This window comes from Herpailurus yagouaroundi, unplaced genomic scaffold, assembly GCF_014898765.1.
Source record: "Herpailurus yagouaroundi ecotype Mexico unplaced genomic scaffold, PumYag 67690, whole genome shotgun sequence".
NCBI classification, from domain to species: Eukaryota; Metazoa; Chordata; class Mammalia; order Carnivora; family Felidae; genus Herpailurus; species Herpailurus yagouaroundi.
In genome coordinates, this window is record NW_024420490.1 from 5,965,701 (window position 1) to 5,980,017 (window position 14,317).

The 14,317-nt window shown below is 41.2% G+C and overlaps 1 protein-coding gene across 3 annotated transcripts in view; it reads right to left on the reverse strand.

The window, feature by feature from the left end:
- The window catches only part of RPS6KA3 (ribosomal protein S6 kinase A3), a 120,211-nt gene extending 111,069 nt beyond the window's left edge, over positions 1-9,142 (reverse strand). For 2 of the 3 annotated variants that reach the window (XM_040468268.1, XM_040468267.1), the window contains exon 1: positions 8,806-8,888. Coding sequence is in view for 1 of the 3 variants with exons in the window: in XM_040468270.1 (XP_040324204.1) it covers positions 8,806-8,874 (69 nt within the window). In the remaining 2 variants the exon portion in view is untranslated. Of the gene's footprint in view, positions 1-8,805 lie in introns of all 3 variants that reach the window. The other variant, XM_040468270.1, reaches the window with a different exon arrangement.
- Between the last annotated feature and the right edge of the window lie 5,175 nt (positions 9,143-14,317).

A 14,317-nucleotide genomic window follows, 5' to 3' on the forward strand; every position in this document is an offset into this window, starting at 1 on the left:
CAAAAGCCTATTTAACCCATAGTATGTTTGGAGAGTAATACCAATTTCACTTTTCTAACTCTACCTATACTTTCCCATAGAAATATCTTCTCATGTAAACCACCTAGAACCTTTCTCCCTATAGGAGATTTCATCTTGAACAAGTCACTCACCTACATGCTGTTCTCAACTCAAGCAGGGTAGTCTAGTGGAAAGTCAATGGAATTTGCAACCTGTGATAATTGGGTTTGAATTCCGCCTTCTCTACTTACTAGTTGTGCAACCAAGAGCAGCTTAGTTAACCTTTCTAGGCTTCCTTTCTTCATCTGTAGGTTGAGAAGAATTAGATCTACCTCATTCAAGTTGATATAGACAGTGTCCATTCAGAGAGGGCATTCAGTAAACATTAATCTATGGGATGTATCAATCCACTTTTCTAGTATTAATTAGCACAGTATAGTGAACAAAATACAACATTTTTTGATAGCTTAATTTCCCCAGTGCTTGGTGTTATCACTTCAATGATAAAGGTCACTGTAAAACTAGCAAAACTGTAGAAAGTGCAGAATGGTGATTTGAAGGGCATATACCATGTAGTAGAGTTTACAAAAAATCTTCAGGGTGGTCGAGGAACAAGACAAAGCTGATTAAACATAATTTGAAAACGCATAGTAAATATGTTTTCATTTAGAAAAAGCTTTAGCCTATTAATTTCAAAATAACAAATAATAGAATGCAGGGCTGAAAAACACTGGTGTAGAAAAAAAGTTGGATTTGTACTAATCCCATAATCTAGAACTGTGCTGTTCAATGTGGTAGCCGATAGCCACATGCGACTATTTAAATTCAAATTAAATTTAAATTCAGTTCCTCAGCCACACTAACTACATTTCAAGTGCTCAATACCCACATGTGGCTAGTGACTACCGAACAATGCTGATCTAGAAGTTTTGTTTTGTTTTTAAGTGAATCTTTCAATTATTTTATATTGTTTTCAAGCTCCTAAAAGTGAAAAATTGAAATAATGTTTTGGGTAACAGAGGTGTTTAGCATAGGTCCTATGACATTTCTGGAGACAAGTTTTCTCCCAAAACACTGTATGTGAGATACACTGCAATCTATTATGTCAAAGTGATCTTTGGCTTCAGACTATCACTTGACATCTACTTCTAACACATATCAAATGACAGAACCAAGTTTCCTGTAACAAGCTTTGTGGACCACAGGATTAGAGGCAAGCTCACAGAGATCTAGATGACCAGGTCAGGTTTGAAGATGAGATCATCATTATCAAGATTATAAAAGTCAATTTACATGGTAGATTAAACATTAACTAGTTTTTAAGGTATGTAAGATACCATGGATATACTAGTTAAGATAGGGAAATCTGATTTAAGTTATGCTACTGCTGTAATTCTATTCATACTAATAGAAGAATGACAGGAAGTGTAACAACATTTTCGGTTTACACATAAATGTAGGGTAGCTAATAGTCAGGAAACTAGCACTATTTCATGAAAAAAAAATCCCAACAAAAATCTCCAAAAGACAACATGGACACCTAACTCCAGGAGGGGCCGCAGGACTAGCTTTCCGTCTTATAGCCGCCTGCTCTTTAGCTTATTCACAGTCCTTTCTAGCTGACACCTTCCAGAGAGGAATGTAAATATGCAGAGCAGGCAATGCCAGGAAGTGAGCCATTCAGTCACTGTACGCTGAAGCATAAAACACTGTTTATCAGTAGGTAATGTGTCCAAAATGCCCTCGATTCCAGAGGTATGTGTATACGACACACAGAGATCATGAAAAGGGTAAGGATGTTATTTTACATTATTTGGTAAGCTGCAAGTGTAACAAGGTTCCCAAGTTAAAAATGACTGCATCAAATTATCATTAACCTTAGCTGTTTTCTAGTAACTGCAAATTACAAGCAATTGATTTAAAAAGGAGAGTGGGGGAGGTAGGCAGGTTGATGGCAGCATAAAGTTGCCAAATGATAAAAAGAGTTTTTAAGAATTAAGAATTTGAGACATAAGTTACAGAGCAAGTCAATACAGAAACCACTTAATGAGGGCAATTAGCTTGATATTATGGTAGAATATGACCATTAATTTTCAGAACATGGAATAAAAAAGTTTAAGTTATCTTAAGCTTTTATTTAAATTATATTTAAATGTTTAGCCCACTATTAAGATGGAAAATTGTTCTACAATCTAATTTACAAGATTTCAATCCAAAATCAAACAAAAACTCTTGACAGTTAAAGAAAAAAGCTTTGATAGAGTCAATTAAACATAACAGCTCATTTTCAGGCAATACTGGATCATGTTACTACAGTTATCAGACTGTCCAAAACTGTCCTTCAAAGCACTTGTGTCCTCTGAGACTTCAATATGGTTCATGAAAAAGGGGTTCTGACATCAAGTCTGAAATGCTGTTGGCTATATCCTTTTTGCAGATTCATCATAGATAACATCATCTTCAAGGTTCTATGAAGTTATGCAGTAAAGACATTGGTCAAACCCTGTTTAACTCTATAATTCCCAAATTCATTTGATTAGGTCTCACTCCTTTGGTTTGTATGTTTTTGGTTTTGGATGGCAGAGATGGTTGCTGGGGCACAGATACACCATTAACATTTCCAGAGACTTCCCAGCTAAAAATGCTGTATACCCTACATAAAGTTCTTTAAGTACAAATACCACATAACAGACCAAATCCAAAGTATTATATTTCTAGACAGAAAAAACCAGTTCCTCATGGCATATTCAAATAACCAAAACAAATGTATTTAGAGTAATGAGGAGGGAGGTGTGCCATATTAATTTCTGTCCCTAAAAGTGAAATTAACAAAATCAATCCTAAAGTATAAAAAGTGTGTACATTTTGTTTTGATATGTTTTAAAAAGTAAGTTAAAATTCTACTTCTTGAGACTATATATTGACTTCATACATTTCTTCAGGGACATACTTCCTTCAAGAAGTTGACAACCAGGATACACCAGGTTTCATCGATTATAAGACACTATCATGTGTAAGATACACTGTTATCTTCTATATCACTACAGAAAAAAAAAAAACACTGCTAATTGAACAATGGTATGCCATGGACTATGAGATGCCTTCCAATTTGACCAATGTTGAAATGTGAACTTTTCTTTCTTCCTTCTTCCACACATATTCTTCAAATGTTCTTTATCTGTTTTCCCCTTTTAAAGAAGATATCAAAGAGGGGAACAATACAAAAAGGGACAAGATTCAAGAGATTTGCATTTACCGTACCCTTACAGTTATATTCGGATATTATGATGGCTCTGTTTAAACAGATCAAACAAATCATTTTTAATTGCTCTACTTGATTCTGAAAAAATCACCCCAGAGGAAAAACAGAGAACTTCCTCAGACAATTCGGTTAGAGACAGGATTCATTATATTACTTATTAAACACTTAAACCATGCACTGAACCACCTACCTTATGTATATTATCATTTCATTTAATTCTTACCACAACTCTATGAGATAGGTATTATTTCATCCCTCTTTTTACACATTAGAATGTGGCAGCACAGAGACCTTAAACGACTTGCATAAGATTACTAAATTATTAAGTGGCAGAGCCAGGACTCAAAACCAGGTCTGTATGGCTCCAAAGCCTAAGTTCTTTAACACTTTGCCATACATTCAAATTATCTCATAAAGTGCCTTCTCAATTTCAAGGAGATAAGTAAAATTGAAATATTTAATTGCTAGCAACTGATATATAAAATGTATGAAAAACTTATGTCTTATATGGATACATTTTATCCTAAATCTGCTTCATAAAATGCATACATTTGTGTTTTTTAACTCTACATTTCATAACAATTAAAATTTATAGTTATTTTATCTTTGCTTTTATGTTATTTGGTATTAAACTGACAAACTGGAATATATGAGATCTGCTAACTGTTCCAGATTAATGATACGGAAAACTGTATCAATTCTGAAGTGCAGGAGGGGAAGACATCTAATGCCAAGAATTAAAATACAGTTGTTTGTATTTTCTATTATGTGAATTGGGGAATCAGATATATAATATATATGTCTGCACATTGTATCCCAAGGCTTTGAAAGTTGTTATCCACCAAAACACATAAACAACTGAGCTCTATCACACTCATGCATTACCAAGAGACCACCAAGATGTCACTGTTGTACACTGTAATCTGAATCACTGGGTCTAAAGCATCTGGTCTGCACTTGGCAAACCGGGGCCTTTCACGTCACCCAACATTCACAGCCTGGTATATCACATGTCCCTGGAACATGGAACTCTAGAGCAAATCTTGTTAATGGTCACAATGGTATAAACTTCTTAGTACATGACAAATTTTTTAAAAATCTTTGCAACAATTCTGCCATTCAGACTTCTGATAAATGATCTGCTACATTTTTGATCAATCTGTAATTCACTGATTATCATGTCCTAGGTCAAGATTGAACATCCCAATTATGCCACTCTCCTTATATAAAAATAGGATATACTCATTGTGATTTCCTAAACATATTTTAAAAAAGGCAAAGTCGGGGCGCCTGGGTGGCTCAGTCGGTTAAGCAGCCGACTTCGGCTCAGGTCATGATCTCGCGGTCCGTGAGTTCGAGCCCTGCGTCGGGCTCAGTGCTGACAGCTCAGAGCCTGGAGCCTGTTTCATCAGATTCTGTGTCTCCCTCTCTCTGACCCTCCCCCGTTCATGCTCTGTCTCTCTCTGTCTCAAAAATAAATAAACGTTAAAAAAAGATTTTTTTAAAAAAGGCAAAGTCTGCTTATACTTGTTTCTTTAAGTTTATCTCTTTATGTTAAAACTTAAATGTACCAAATAAATTTCACATTTTGGGTCAACCTAATTAGTATAGGAGGAGCTGTCAAAATAAAACAAACTTTCCTAAGTTTAACAAAAACTGACATCCTATATCATAATCAGTGAAAACAATGGAGTGTTCAGTAATGTGTCACAGTTATTCTAACAGTTGGCATGTAACAATACCTGTCCTGTCCTCAGATCTTCACTTGGGGGAAAGAAAAAAACCCTGAAAGGTGGTACAAATGAAACAGGAAAAGGAAAAGAAACTTAATGAAACATTTTTTTTTTCAAAATCAATGATCATACTTTAATAGAATGTTTTTCCCTACACATAAAATATAAGAAACCTAATATCAATGTAGTAGAAATACTATAGAATCCAGTATGATCTTTGAAGATAAAAATGGATGCACATCCACTGAAGATAGTTTCTAACACAAGGGTCTCAATTTTTTATAAAGAAAATATTTATGTAGTTAATATTTTAATTCATTATGGGTACTTGCTATTTAAAAGAATTCAAGGCAGCTATTTTTATACAGCACATTTCTATAAAGCAAACATAACCTTAATTTTATTATTTTGGAAAACTGTTCTTATTTAAATTTACTATCATTTATCCTTTATTGAAAACTGAGAAAAAGTGTCACTTGAGGTCAGGCTTATGATCCAGTAAATGTTATCTCTGAGAGCGGTGGCAAGGAATTTACAGAAGAGCCACAGTCCTTGATACCCATCTCCTAAACAGTCAGATACTCAAAAACATACTAGCATCTTTCAATAACTCATTAAAGAGTTGTGAATTCACCTGGACTACTTAGGAAGCTATTTTGTTTTTAATCTCGTACCAACCTTGACTGCTTATATAGTACTTCCTTTATTATCCTAAATTTGCTTCTTTAAACATTTGGCCTAGTTCTAGCCTATCACGTTCTGACCCATGTTTGAGTTAACCACAAGGGTTTTTTTGTTTTGTTTTGTTTTGTTTTGTTTTGAGCATCATGAAACCCATGTGAGGTTTGAAAGCAGGAAGGCCATGTAAAGGAATGAAGAAACTGCCTGTACTGTCGGTGAGGTAGTCAGGTCTTTTAAGATTGTTCATATTTCAATGTAAGATTAAAATGATAAGAACAGAAAGAAGATTGATAATCACCCTATTCCTCACCATCATAATTCATTCAGTGGTCATCTACTGGGTCCATAATACATATGTGCCAGGCACTGTGTTAAGTGCTGAGGATACAGAGGAAAAAGTGTCTGCTTACAAGATTTCACAATCTACTAGGAAATTCGAGGCCACAAATTTAAATTCCTATAGAGACCAACCCTGAAACCTTTCAGCCTGGAGAGAAAAAACTTGATGTATTTACTCAAATAAATGACTTTCAAAAAACCGATTTTATTCTGGTAAAATATAATTACTCTCTGGTAAGTACTCCTTACTGAGGAGGAGATGGCATAATAATAAATCCAATATTAGACTTCTGAATGAAAATTCTCAACCCTTTTCCTTACTGGCTCCAATTTCCAAAGTTGTAGCAGAAGTAATTTACTTGAAACAGCTGAACAACTAAAGGCAAAATATCTACAGTCAATTTTTAAAAATCTTTTTAAAATTAATCTAGGCAACGCTAGCTCTGTGTGACATACCTTATGCCAAAATATCAAGAAGATTCTTTGAACATGGCAAATTATGGAATCCTATCTGCCAGGTTCTGGAGACCATGACAGTAACTGAAATAACTAGGCTTTAACAAGTGAGACTGCTTATAATACCATAACTGTTTCTGAAAAATACATGACCTCTAACTACTGGCTTATTTATACCCTAAATTTTTCCACAAAGGATTGGAAGCAGCTAATATAAAGCGAAGCACATGAATTACATGCACCTGGCTTTGAATTATGACTCTGCCGTTTACTATTTATAATCTTTGGGCCCTTAACTTCTGAGATTCAGTTTCTTAATCTGTAATAATGAGCACCACAATCGTACTATGTTGGGTCACAGGAAGGATAAGATGAAATAGCATGTAGTATCTGGCATATACTAAGTGTCAGTTTTGTGCCTTCCTTATCCAAAAGTATGCTATGTAGAAAAAGGATAAGGTGGAATTTTAAATGATTTTTTTAACACATTGATACGTGCCAAGCAGAAATGTGGACTGATTATGAGTTGCAAATGTTACCGTTTGCATGTAACAATCAGGCTCAAAGCAAATTCAATTTCTTTTCACAAGGTCAGCACTTTGAGAACATGTTATTAACCTTTTAGCTACACTGTTTAACACACACACACAAAAAAAAAAAAATGTGAAGGAAAAAATGAATGAAAAGACCCTATTGGCATACTGATTTTCACACTATCCATTCAAAGAATGATTAAACGTTCTAAATTCAATTTTCTTATAAAACATCTATAGAATTAAACGGGCTAACATAATTTTAAATGTAATTCTGCTAGTCTTATAAACGTGATTTCCCTTAAAAAATATTCAGTAACTTATCTCAAGATCTTTTCTATTGAAAAGCAGCGTTTAGTTTAGATTTTAAAAATATGGTCCAAGTCACAAAATACTAAGTACCAGTCGTAGCACTATTACAACTCTGCTCACGTTAGGGAGAGCAAGTGAACATTTTAAACAGCAGTGGAGGTGACTAGGAAAAAAACTGAAAAGCGATTTGAACTGATCCCCCTCCCCCTCCATTATACCCGAGAATGCAAGTGTCCCGCATCTCACTCAGATCAAACTGAGCCTCGGTCTTACTGACGTAACCGGTAACCCTATCCACCTCTCACACTGCGGAGGCCGGCAGGGCAGCGGCTGCCGCCAAGTACACCACTCATCCGAGCCTGCCCCATTCCACCCCCGCGTTTCAGTCATGCTTTCCAGAAATGGGGTCACTCACTAACTATTACACACACGAAGCCTATCATCCTGTAATCCCCCAAAGTCCGCTGCGGGGATAGAAGACAGCAAAAAGTCAAGAAGGAAGAATCACAGACAAGCCACCATCAGGAATTGATTTTCCACTTCGGAGAGGAGCGCTGATGCCCAGGAGTGGGTCTCGTCTGGATTATTTTCGCAGACCCCGAGTTGGTTCTGGGACAGGGGCGGCTGCAAAAGCTCGATGCTGTGCTGTGTCCAGGGAAATTCTGTTTTGCCGTGTTTGGGTACACTGTTTGGGTTTTGGGCACTCGGTTGGTTGTCTCAGGGACGGTCACCCCGGGCGAAGAAAACCTGAAAGCCCTTTACGGCGGCTGCTGATCGCCTTGAATATCACCCTCTCACCTCCAAGGACAGGAAACTCGAGTTAAAGCTCCTAGGGACGGGGTCCTTGGGCTCAGTGACCTCAGATATGGGGGAGGAGGAAGGACCTCAGGCTTCCACTTTCCCCTTTGCACCAGCAGAAACCGCTGCGGCAGACAGACTGGGGGAAGGCAAAAACCTTGGCTGTCTTACACCCCTTAACCAAAACCCCCACAGGTCGCCAGCCCTGCCTTGGGCCCTTCCAGTCCCCGCGCGCCCGACTCAAAGCACCAACTCTCTCCCCTGGCCGGACTCGAGAGTCCCTGCTCCCCCAATGAACCCAATCCATACCCCTCCCTTACACCCCAGAGTCACCAGGATCCAGGGGGGGCCCCAACCAGGCAGGGCCAAACTTCCCAACTCCTCTCCGGCCCCCGCTCCGCTTCCCGCTCCCCCCACGCAAAGTTGATTAAAATCGGCTTCTTGCAAAGCCCCAGCGCCCACTCCAAACCCCACGCGCCACCACACCACAGCCCCCCGAGCGAGGGAGGGGAGGCGCGGGTGGAACAGAAGGGCAAACAGACCAACCCCAACTACCCAAACCGGAATCACGGACCAAGGGGAGACGCGAGCGGCAGAGGAAGGGGCCAAGTGGCCAGCTCCAGGGAGGGGAGCTGGCCGGCGGGGGCGAGGGGAGGGGCGCACCAGCCCCCGACCGCCGGGCTGCACTCACCTCAGCGCTGTCGGACGGGCTCTCCACAGCCATCTTCTGCCACGGGTCCGCCAGCTGCGCCAGCGGCATCTTCCCCCCCGGCCCGCCGCCTTCACCGCCTCCTCCCTCCCCGCCCGCCCCGCGGCCGGCCCCGCTCTGTCGCCACCCGAGCCCCACGACAGCAGCGGCGGCAGCAGCAGCAGCACCAGCGCCGGCTGCCCGGGAGAGGGCTCGGCGCCGACACCGAGCCTCGAACGCCGCGCGCCTAGCTGACGACGTCCGCGCGCCAAGCGAGAGCCTCGCGCCGCTGCCGGGCACCGGGTCTCGCCCCTTTCTTCCTCTCCTCCTTCCGCCGCCGGGACTACAGCTCCGCCCCCCCCGCCGGTTCCCGCGCCCGCTCCCAGCAGAACAGCGGCGGCCGCGCGCTCCCCCACTTCCGCTCACAACATGGCGCCTAAGCGATACCTGTCTCTCAAAGCGAGGCTCTGCCGCCGCCGCCACCGCCGCGCGCACCCGGGGGCGGGGCTTGAGAAGACACGCCCCCTGCCGCCGCGCTTTGCCCCTCCCTCCTTCCTCGCCCTAGCCGGAGATTCTGGGCCTCGCCTACTTTCAGGAAGGGCGAGCCGGGGAGATCTGGAGGCGTCGGCGGGTAGTGGGGGAAAGAAGAGGGGAAGGGCAAGAGGAGCGAAAGGCTAGAAGCTTTTAACTGCCAAGGGTCCGAGCAGGTCGGAGGATACTTAATGATGTAGAAAACAGTGGCCCCGCCTAGCTGGGGAGAGAGATGGGCGAGGTGCAGTGAGCGCAGTCCGGTGCCAAGGACCCGGGGAGGGAGCGTGGGGTGTCTTTTCGGTCTGACTCCTCGGTGGGTATTTGTGGGCACGTCATGTCTATGGGCACATCCTTTAATGGGCCAGGACCCGCCCTATCCAGGCTCACACGCTGAGCATTCACCTGCCCCCCCCCTTAACGCACCCCACGACGGGGACACGTAAGGCTTTGTGCCCTGGAGCCCCCTGGAGGTTTGGCTCTCGGTTTAAGGCCCTCCAAATCGAGGCTCTGGTTATATTTTTAATGTTTGGAATGTATTTGTCTTGCTTGAGTTGCCCCCCACCCAAAGTCTGCAGAGCCCTCAGGCATCATTAGCCTCGGCTCTCGAAGTCCCCCACTCCCTGATACCTAAATCTGCACGAAGAAAACAAGGATGTTTCTTGAGGCCGCCCCTCTCGGCAGAGGTTGGGGAATTATTTTAAAATATACTGTTGGCAGGAGCCTGGGGTTCCTGCTCCTCTTGTTGACTTTAAATAAAAGATTAGATTAAAAAACCAGGCTGGCCAAGGGTGGAGGAGGGAGAGTGAGGGAGGGGCTCTAACTCCTCCTCCGGCCTAAGATAGGGAAGCCCTGGGTTAAGGAAACCCAATCCCCAGACGGCAACGGAATCCAAGAGGACGGAGTGTTTGTGGGGAGAGGCCTGGGCTCCTGGACTGAGTCCCGCCGGGGGTGGGGGGTTCTACCCCGTGTTCTCCGCGCCGGGTGCCTTGCGAGCTCCGTACGCGTGGGCAAAATTGCGTAAAAGTCCCCGGGCTGAGTGGAAAGGTACTGCAGCCACCGGTCATTGCCCGACCCCCCCACCCCCACAAGGAAAAGGAAAAAAAGTAAAGGGAAATCTCCAGGCCGGCCAGTGCCTTCACCCCCTCCGGCCTCAGCTCAGGCGCCCCAGTCCTCCCACGCCCGGCGGCCACAACGCGTCCCCCACTGAGCTTCCGGTGCACGCCTCTTAACAGCTCCCTTTCATCATCCCGGGACCCAGACACCTGGCGAGCACTCGTCCTCCTCCCTAACGCAGGTGTGAGGTTGAGATTAGAGCCCCACACCTAGCTGGCCTGGTCTGCGCGGGCGGTGCAAGGTTTCTCGCTGGGCCCCAGGGAGGCAGGTGCTGGGATCTTTCTGCTGCCTTCGCCTGCGCGCCCTCTGGCACAAGCTCGAGGCCCGGGAGCCTCGTGGCCACCTGAAGAGGCTCCATCTGTTTAGGGAACCTGAGGCCGGAAGTCCTTGCTGCGCGCCCTGTCTTGCAGCCTTGGACTCAGGGGGACAACTCAGGGTTGAGCAACATCTGGGTAGGCTCAACGTGGTCTGGGGGGGTGGGGAGGATTTAGCTCGTGATTTTGTCACCTCCCCCAACATGCTTGATTCAAGTGCTGCAAATCCAGTCTGAATCCAAACTTAACTAATTTTGGTAGCACCGACTCCGTAATTCCAGACGGTAAAAACAATTCACAGAAGTTTCAGGATAAGGAGTTGTGTATTGTTTTGCATTTACGTAGGAAGTGCCTAATTTGTCTTTCATTTACATTGCAAAGCCACATTACCATTACTTATAGCGAAAAGAAGTTGGTCAGTTTAGTTGTTTTAAGGTAAATTAGCTCGCTAAACAGTGATCAATTATTCCAACTAACATTCTTGCTTTGATAAAATCATACCTATTTAAGGAGACAATTATGTGTCCTAACACAGCCCCGTGTGAATAATTCACTGTAAGGGTGAACCAGCCTTTTTAAAATCAAATTGTTTACTGAAAAGTTGATTTCAGTATCAACTTTTATTCTTTTTACCTCGAGAACTAGAAGAATAACTTCTAAAACAAAGTTAATGTGAACAGTAGTCACATTGCAGGAATGAAGCATGAAATGGACTGTTAATAATGGTCTGTGTACCTGATAAGTATTTGTGAATTGATTTAGAAAAAGCACCATTCTCCTTCCTTTGGCCCAAAGAGAAAAGCGATATTTTTTTCTTTCAGTTAACAAACCGTTTTCGTTTATTTATTTTATAAATACAAGAGAAGTGCAAGAATTGGGGAATTGGGGTGGGAGAATTTGGGAAAATCAAATGAGGCTGGGGGATATTTCTTGTAGGTGGCTGCAAAAAGAGTTATTTGAACAGAGAAGCTGACATTACCCTGAGCAGGAGTAATTTTTTTTCTTTCCTGTTTAAGAGAGGAAAACCCTTAAGAGTAGTTATTCAAAGAATAGATGCCTCTAGAGATCACCCTGTGCAGGCTAATATGGTAGCTACTAGCCACACAGGGCTCTTGAAATACTTAAAATAAGATTGGCTGGTCGCAAATGAGATGTGCTGTAAGTGTAAAGTTCACACCAGATTTCAAAGACTTAGTGCAAACAAAGAATGTAAAGTAGCTCAGTAATAATTTTTATATTGACTACATGTTGAAACAATATTTTGAAAATATGGAGTTAAAATATTTCATTAAAATTCATTTCACCTGTTTCTTTTACTTTTTCACATGACTACTATAAAACGTACACTTATACACTTATATATGGGGCTTACTTGTCAAGAATGGAATTATAGTTCTAGAGGACAACACTACTTTAGAACTTTCACATTCAGCCTTTTATGTCCTAATATAATGTTAAGTGATATCCTCACATCCTACTGTCTTTTTGCTGCTTGGTGTACAACCAGCACAAAGGGCTGATTCTATGCACCCCCTCCCCCCGCATAAGTCTCTCAGTCAGAACGGAAATATTGGAAAGTTATTACTTGAAGCTACAGCAAAAGGAAACAGCAAACCTCAGTCGAAAATCTGGACTAGATTTCCAAGAAATCATTCCTGATGTATGACAAGACAACCAAATTTAACTTCCTCTGTCCCCAACAATTTCCTGCTATAATTACAACCTTTGTATACAAGTTTAAATGGGCATTTACTTAACAAAATAACATTTGTTCAAAAAATGGAGTTCCATCAGTCTGGAAAAGTTACAAGATGACTAACTCTGGCTCATGGCACAATCTCTACCTTATATACATCCAGAATTCACAGCTCTATTACATATAGTTTTGTTACTACTATAGAAAACCCATGAGGTGTAATCACTGTCAACTCTCTGAAAAGTCCTTTCCCTTTACATTATCTGAAGCATGTTTATTATTCACAAAAAAAGAAAAAGTAATTGCTAGAGACTATTTAACAATTTCTTTACAGAGAGAAAGAAAGAAAACTTAGGTTCAAATTATCTCATGTAAGATAATAATCAAACAAAATACATGGTGACATATCTTGCATGTGTACAAATTTTGTGGTTTTTAAGTTCCCAAATAAATATCAAGAATATTTTCTTAATTGACACACATCTTAAGTGACAACAGGAATTTCTACATCTATTTGAGCATTTTAGTTGAGAGAATTCAAATTTTGGGAAATGTAAGGATTTTCTCTAGGTTCCCCTCAAGATACAAAATTCAATGATTCTAGAGTTGCCTATGATGAAAGACGCTGAAATACTCTATAAAGAGCTAAGGGTATTCTATGATACAAATACCTGAAATGCGTCTTTAACATTCTTCCCAGTAAGGCAATATGGGATCATGATAAAAGCTGAGACAGGCCTTGGCCCAAACTGCAGGTTCCTTTATGTCTTTAAACTTCAACTTGTTGGCCTAGAAAAGGGTCTGGCACATAGTAGTTGCTCAGTAAATATTTGCAGACTAAGCTTTGTTTTCCTCATTTGAAAATAAGGATGATAATAATACACACCTGGTAGGACTGATAGGAAGATTAAATGGAAACGTCTGTAAAGCATTCAGCACAAAGCCTGCCACATAGGAACCACTCAATAAGTGGAGGCATTGTTATCAGCTTCAGAAAGGGAGTATTCCTGCCTATATAATGTAATTCAAATACTTCACTCAAAAGTTATGGTTGTGTGAGCATTTTATTATGGTATAATCTATTTCGTTAGTGCATTCTTGTATCACAAAAAATGATATGGTGAGTAACTTCCTGTGGAATTCAAATAAAAGAGCATGTAGGGTAACTTACTGCTCTGTTTTTCAAGCCACATATGTTGAAATGCAAATGATTACAGGTCAGTTGCCTCATAGGCTATGATCAAAACTTTGTTTATGTAATGCTCAAAAGAAACTACCCAATGTCTGATTCAAAGTTAACATTACCTGACTCATGGAGGGAGGATAGGAGGAACAGGGAAGTTTGGAGGAGAGGTCTGTGTCAGACATGCTTCAATGTTTTCTTTTATTGGTTTCCAAAATGCTTAATCCTTAGAGGTGTCATGTTGTTTCAGAGTTGTTTGAAGGGAAAGAATTATGGGACTTTGAGACATGACAAGGAACTGAGAAGCCATTCTTGGAGCTTTAATAAGCTACTGTTTTCCTTCAGTTTACATTTTACTAGAATAGAAAATACCCACTAAATGTTCTTGTTTATGAACACTAATTCATAAGAGGGAGATAATACAGTAAAATTTCATTTTCAAACTGATATTAAAAACGGCTGCTTTCACATTAACCAAAAATTGCAGTACAAAGTACTCCTTCAGAGGATAAACATTGCCGTTTTCTAGCTATCAATTTAGTTTGTTTGGTCAGAGCAGTGGTTCTCAAATTTTTTCACTCCACAAACCATTTTAAAGCAAAAACCAAATGACCACCAGTTTCTACTGATCACTGTGAAAAAAAAAAAAAAACACCCAAAACTTTATGGGACTGTTGT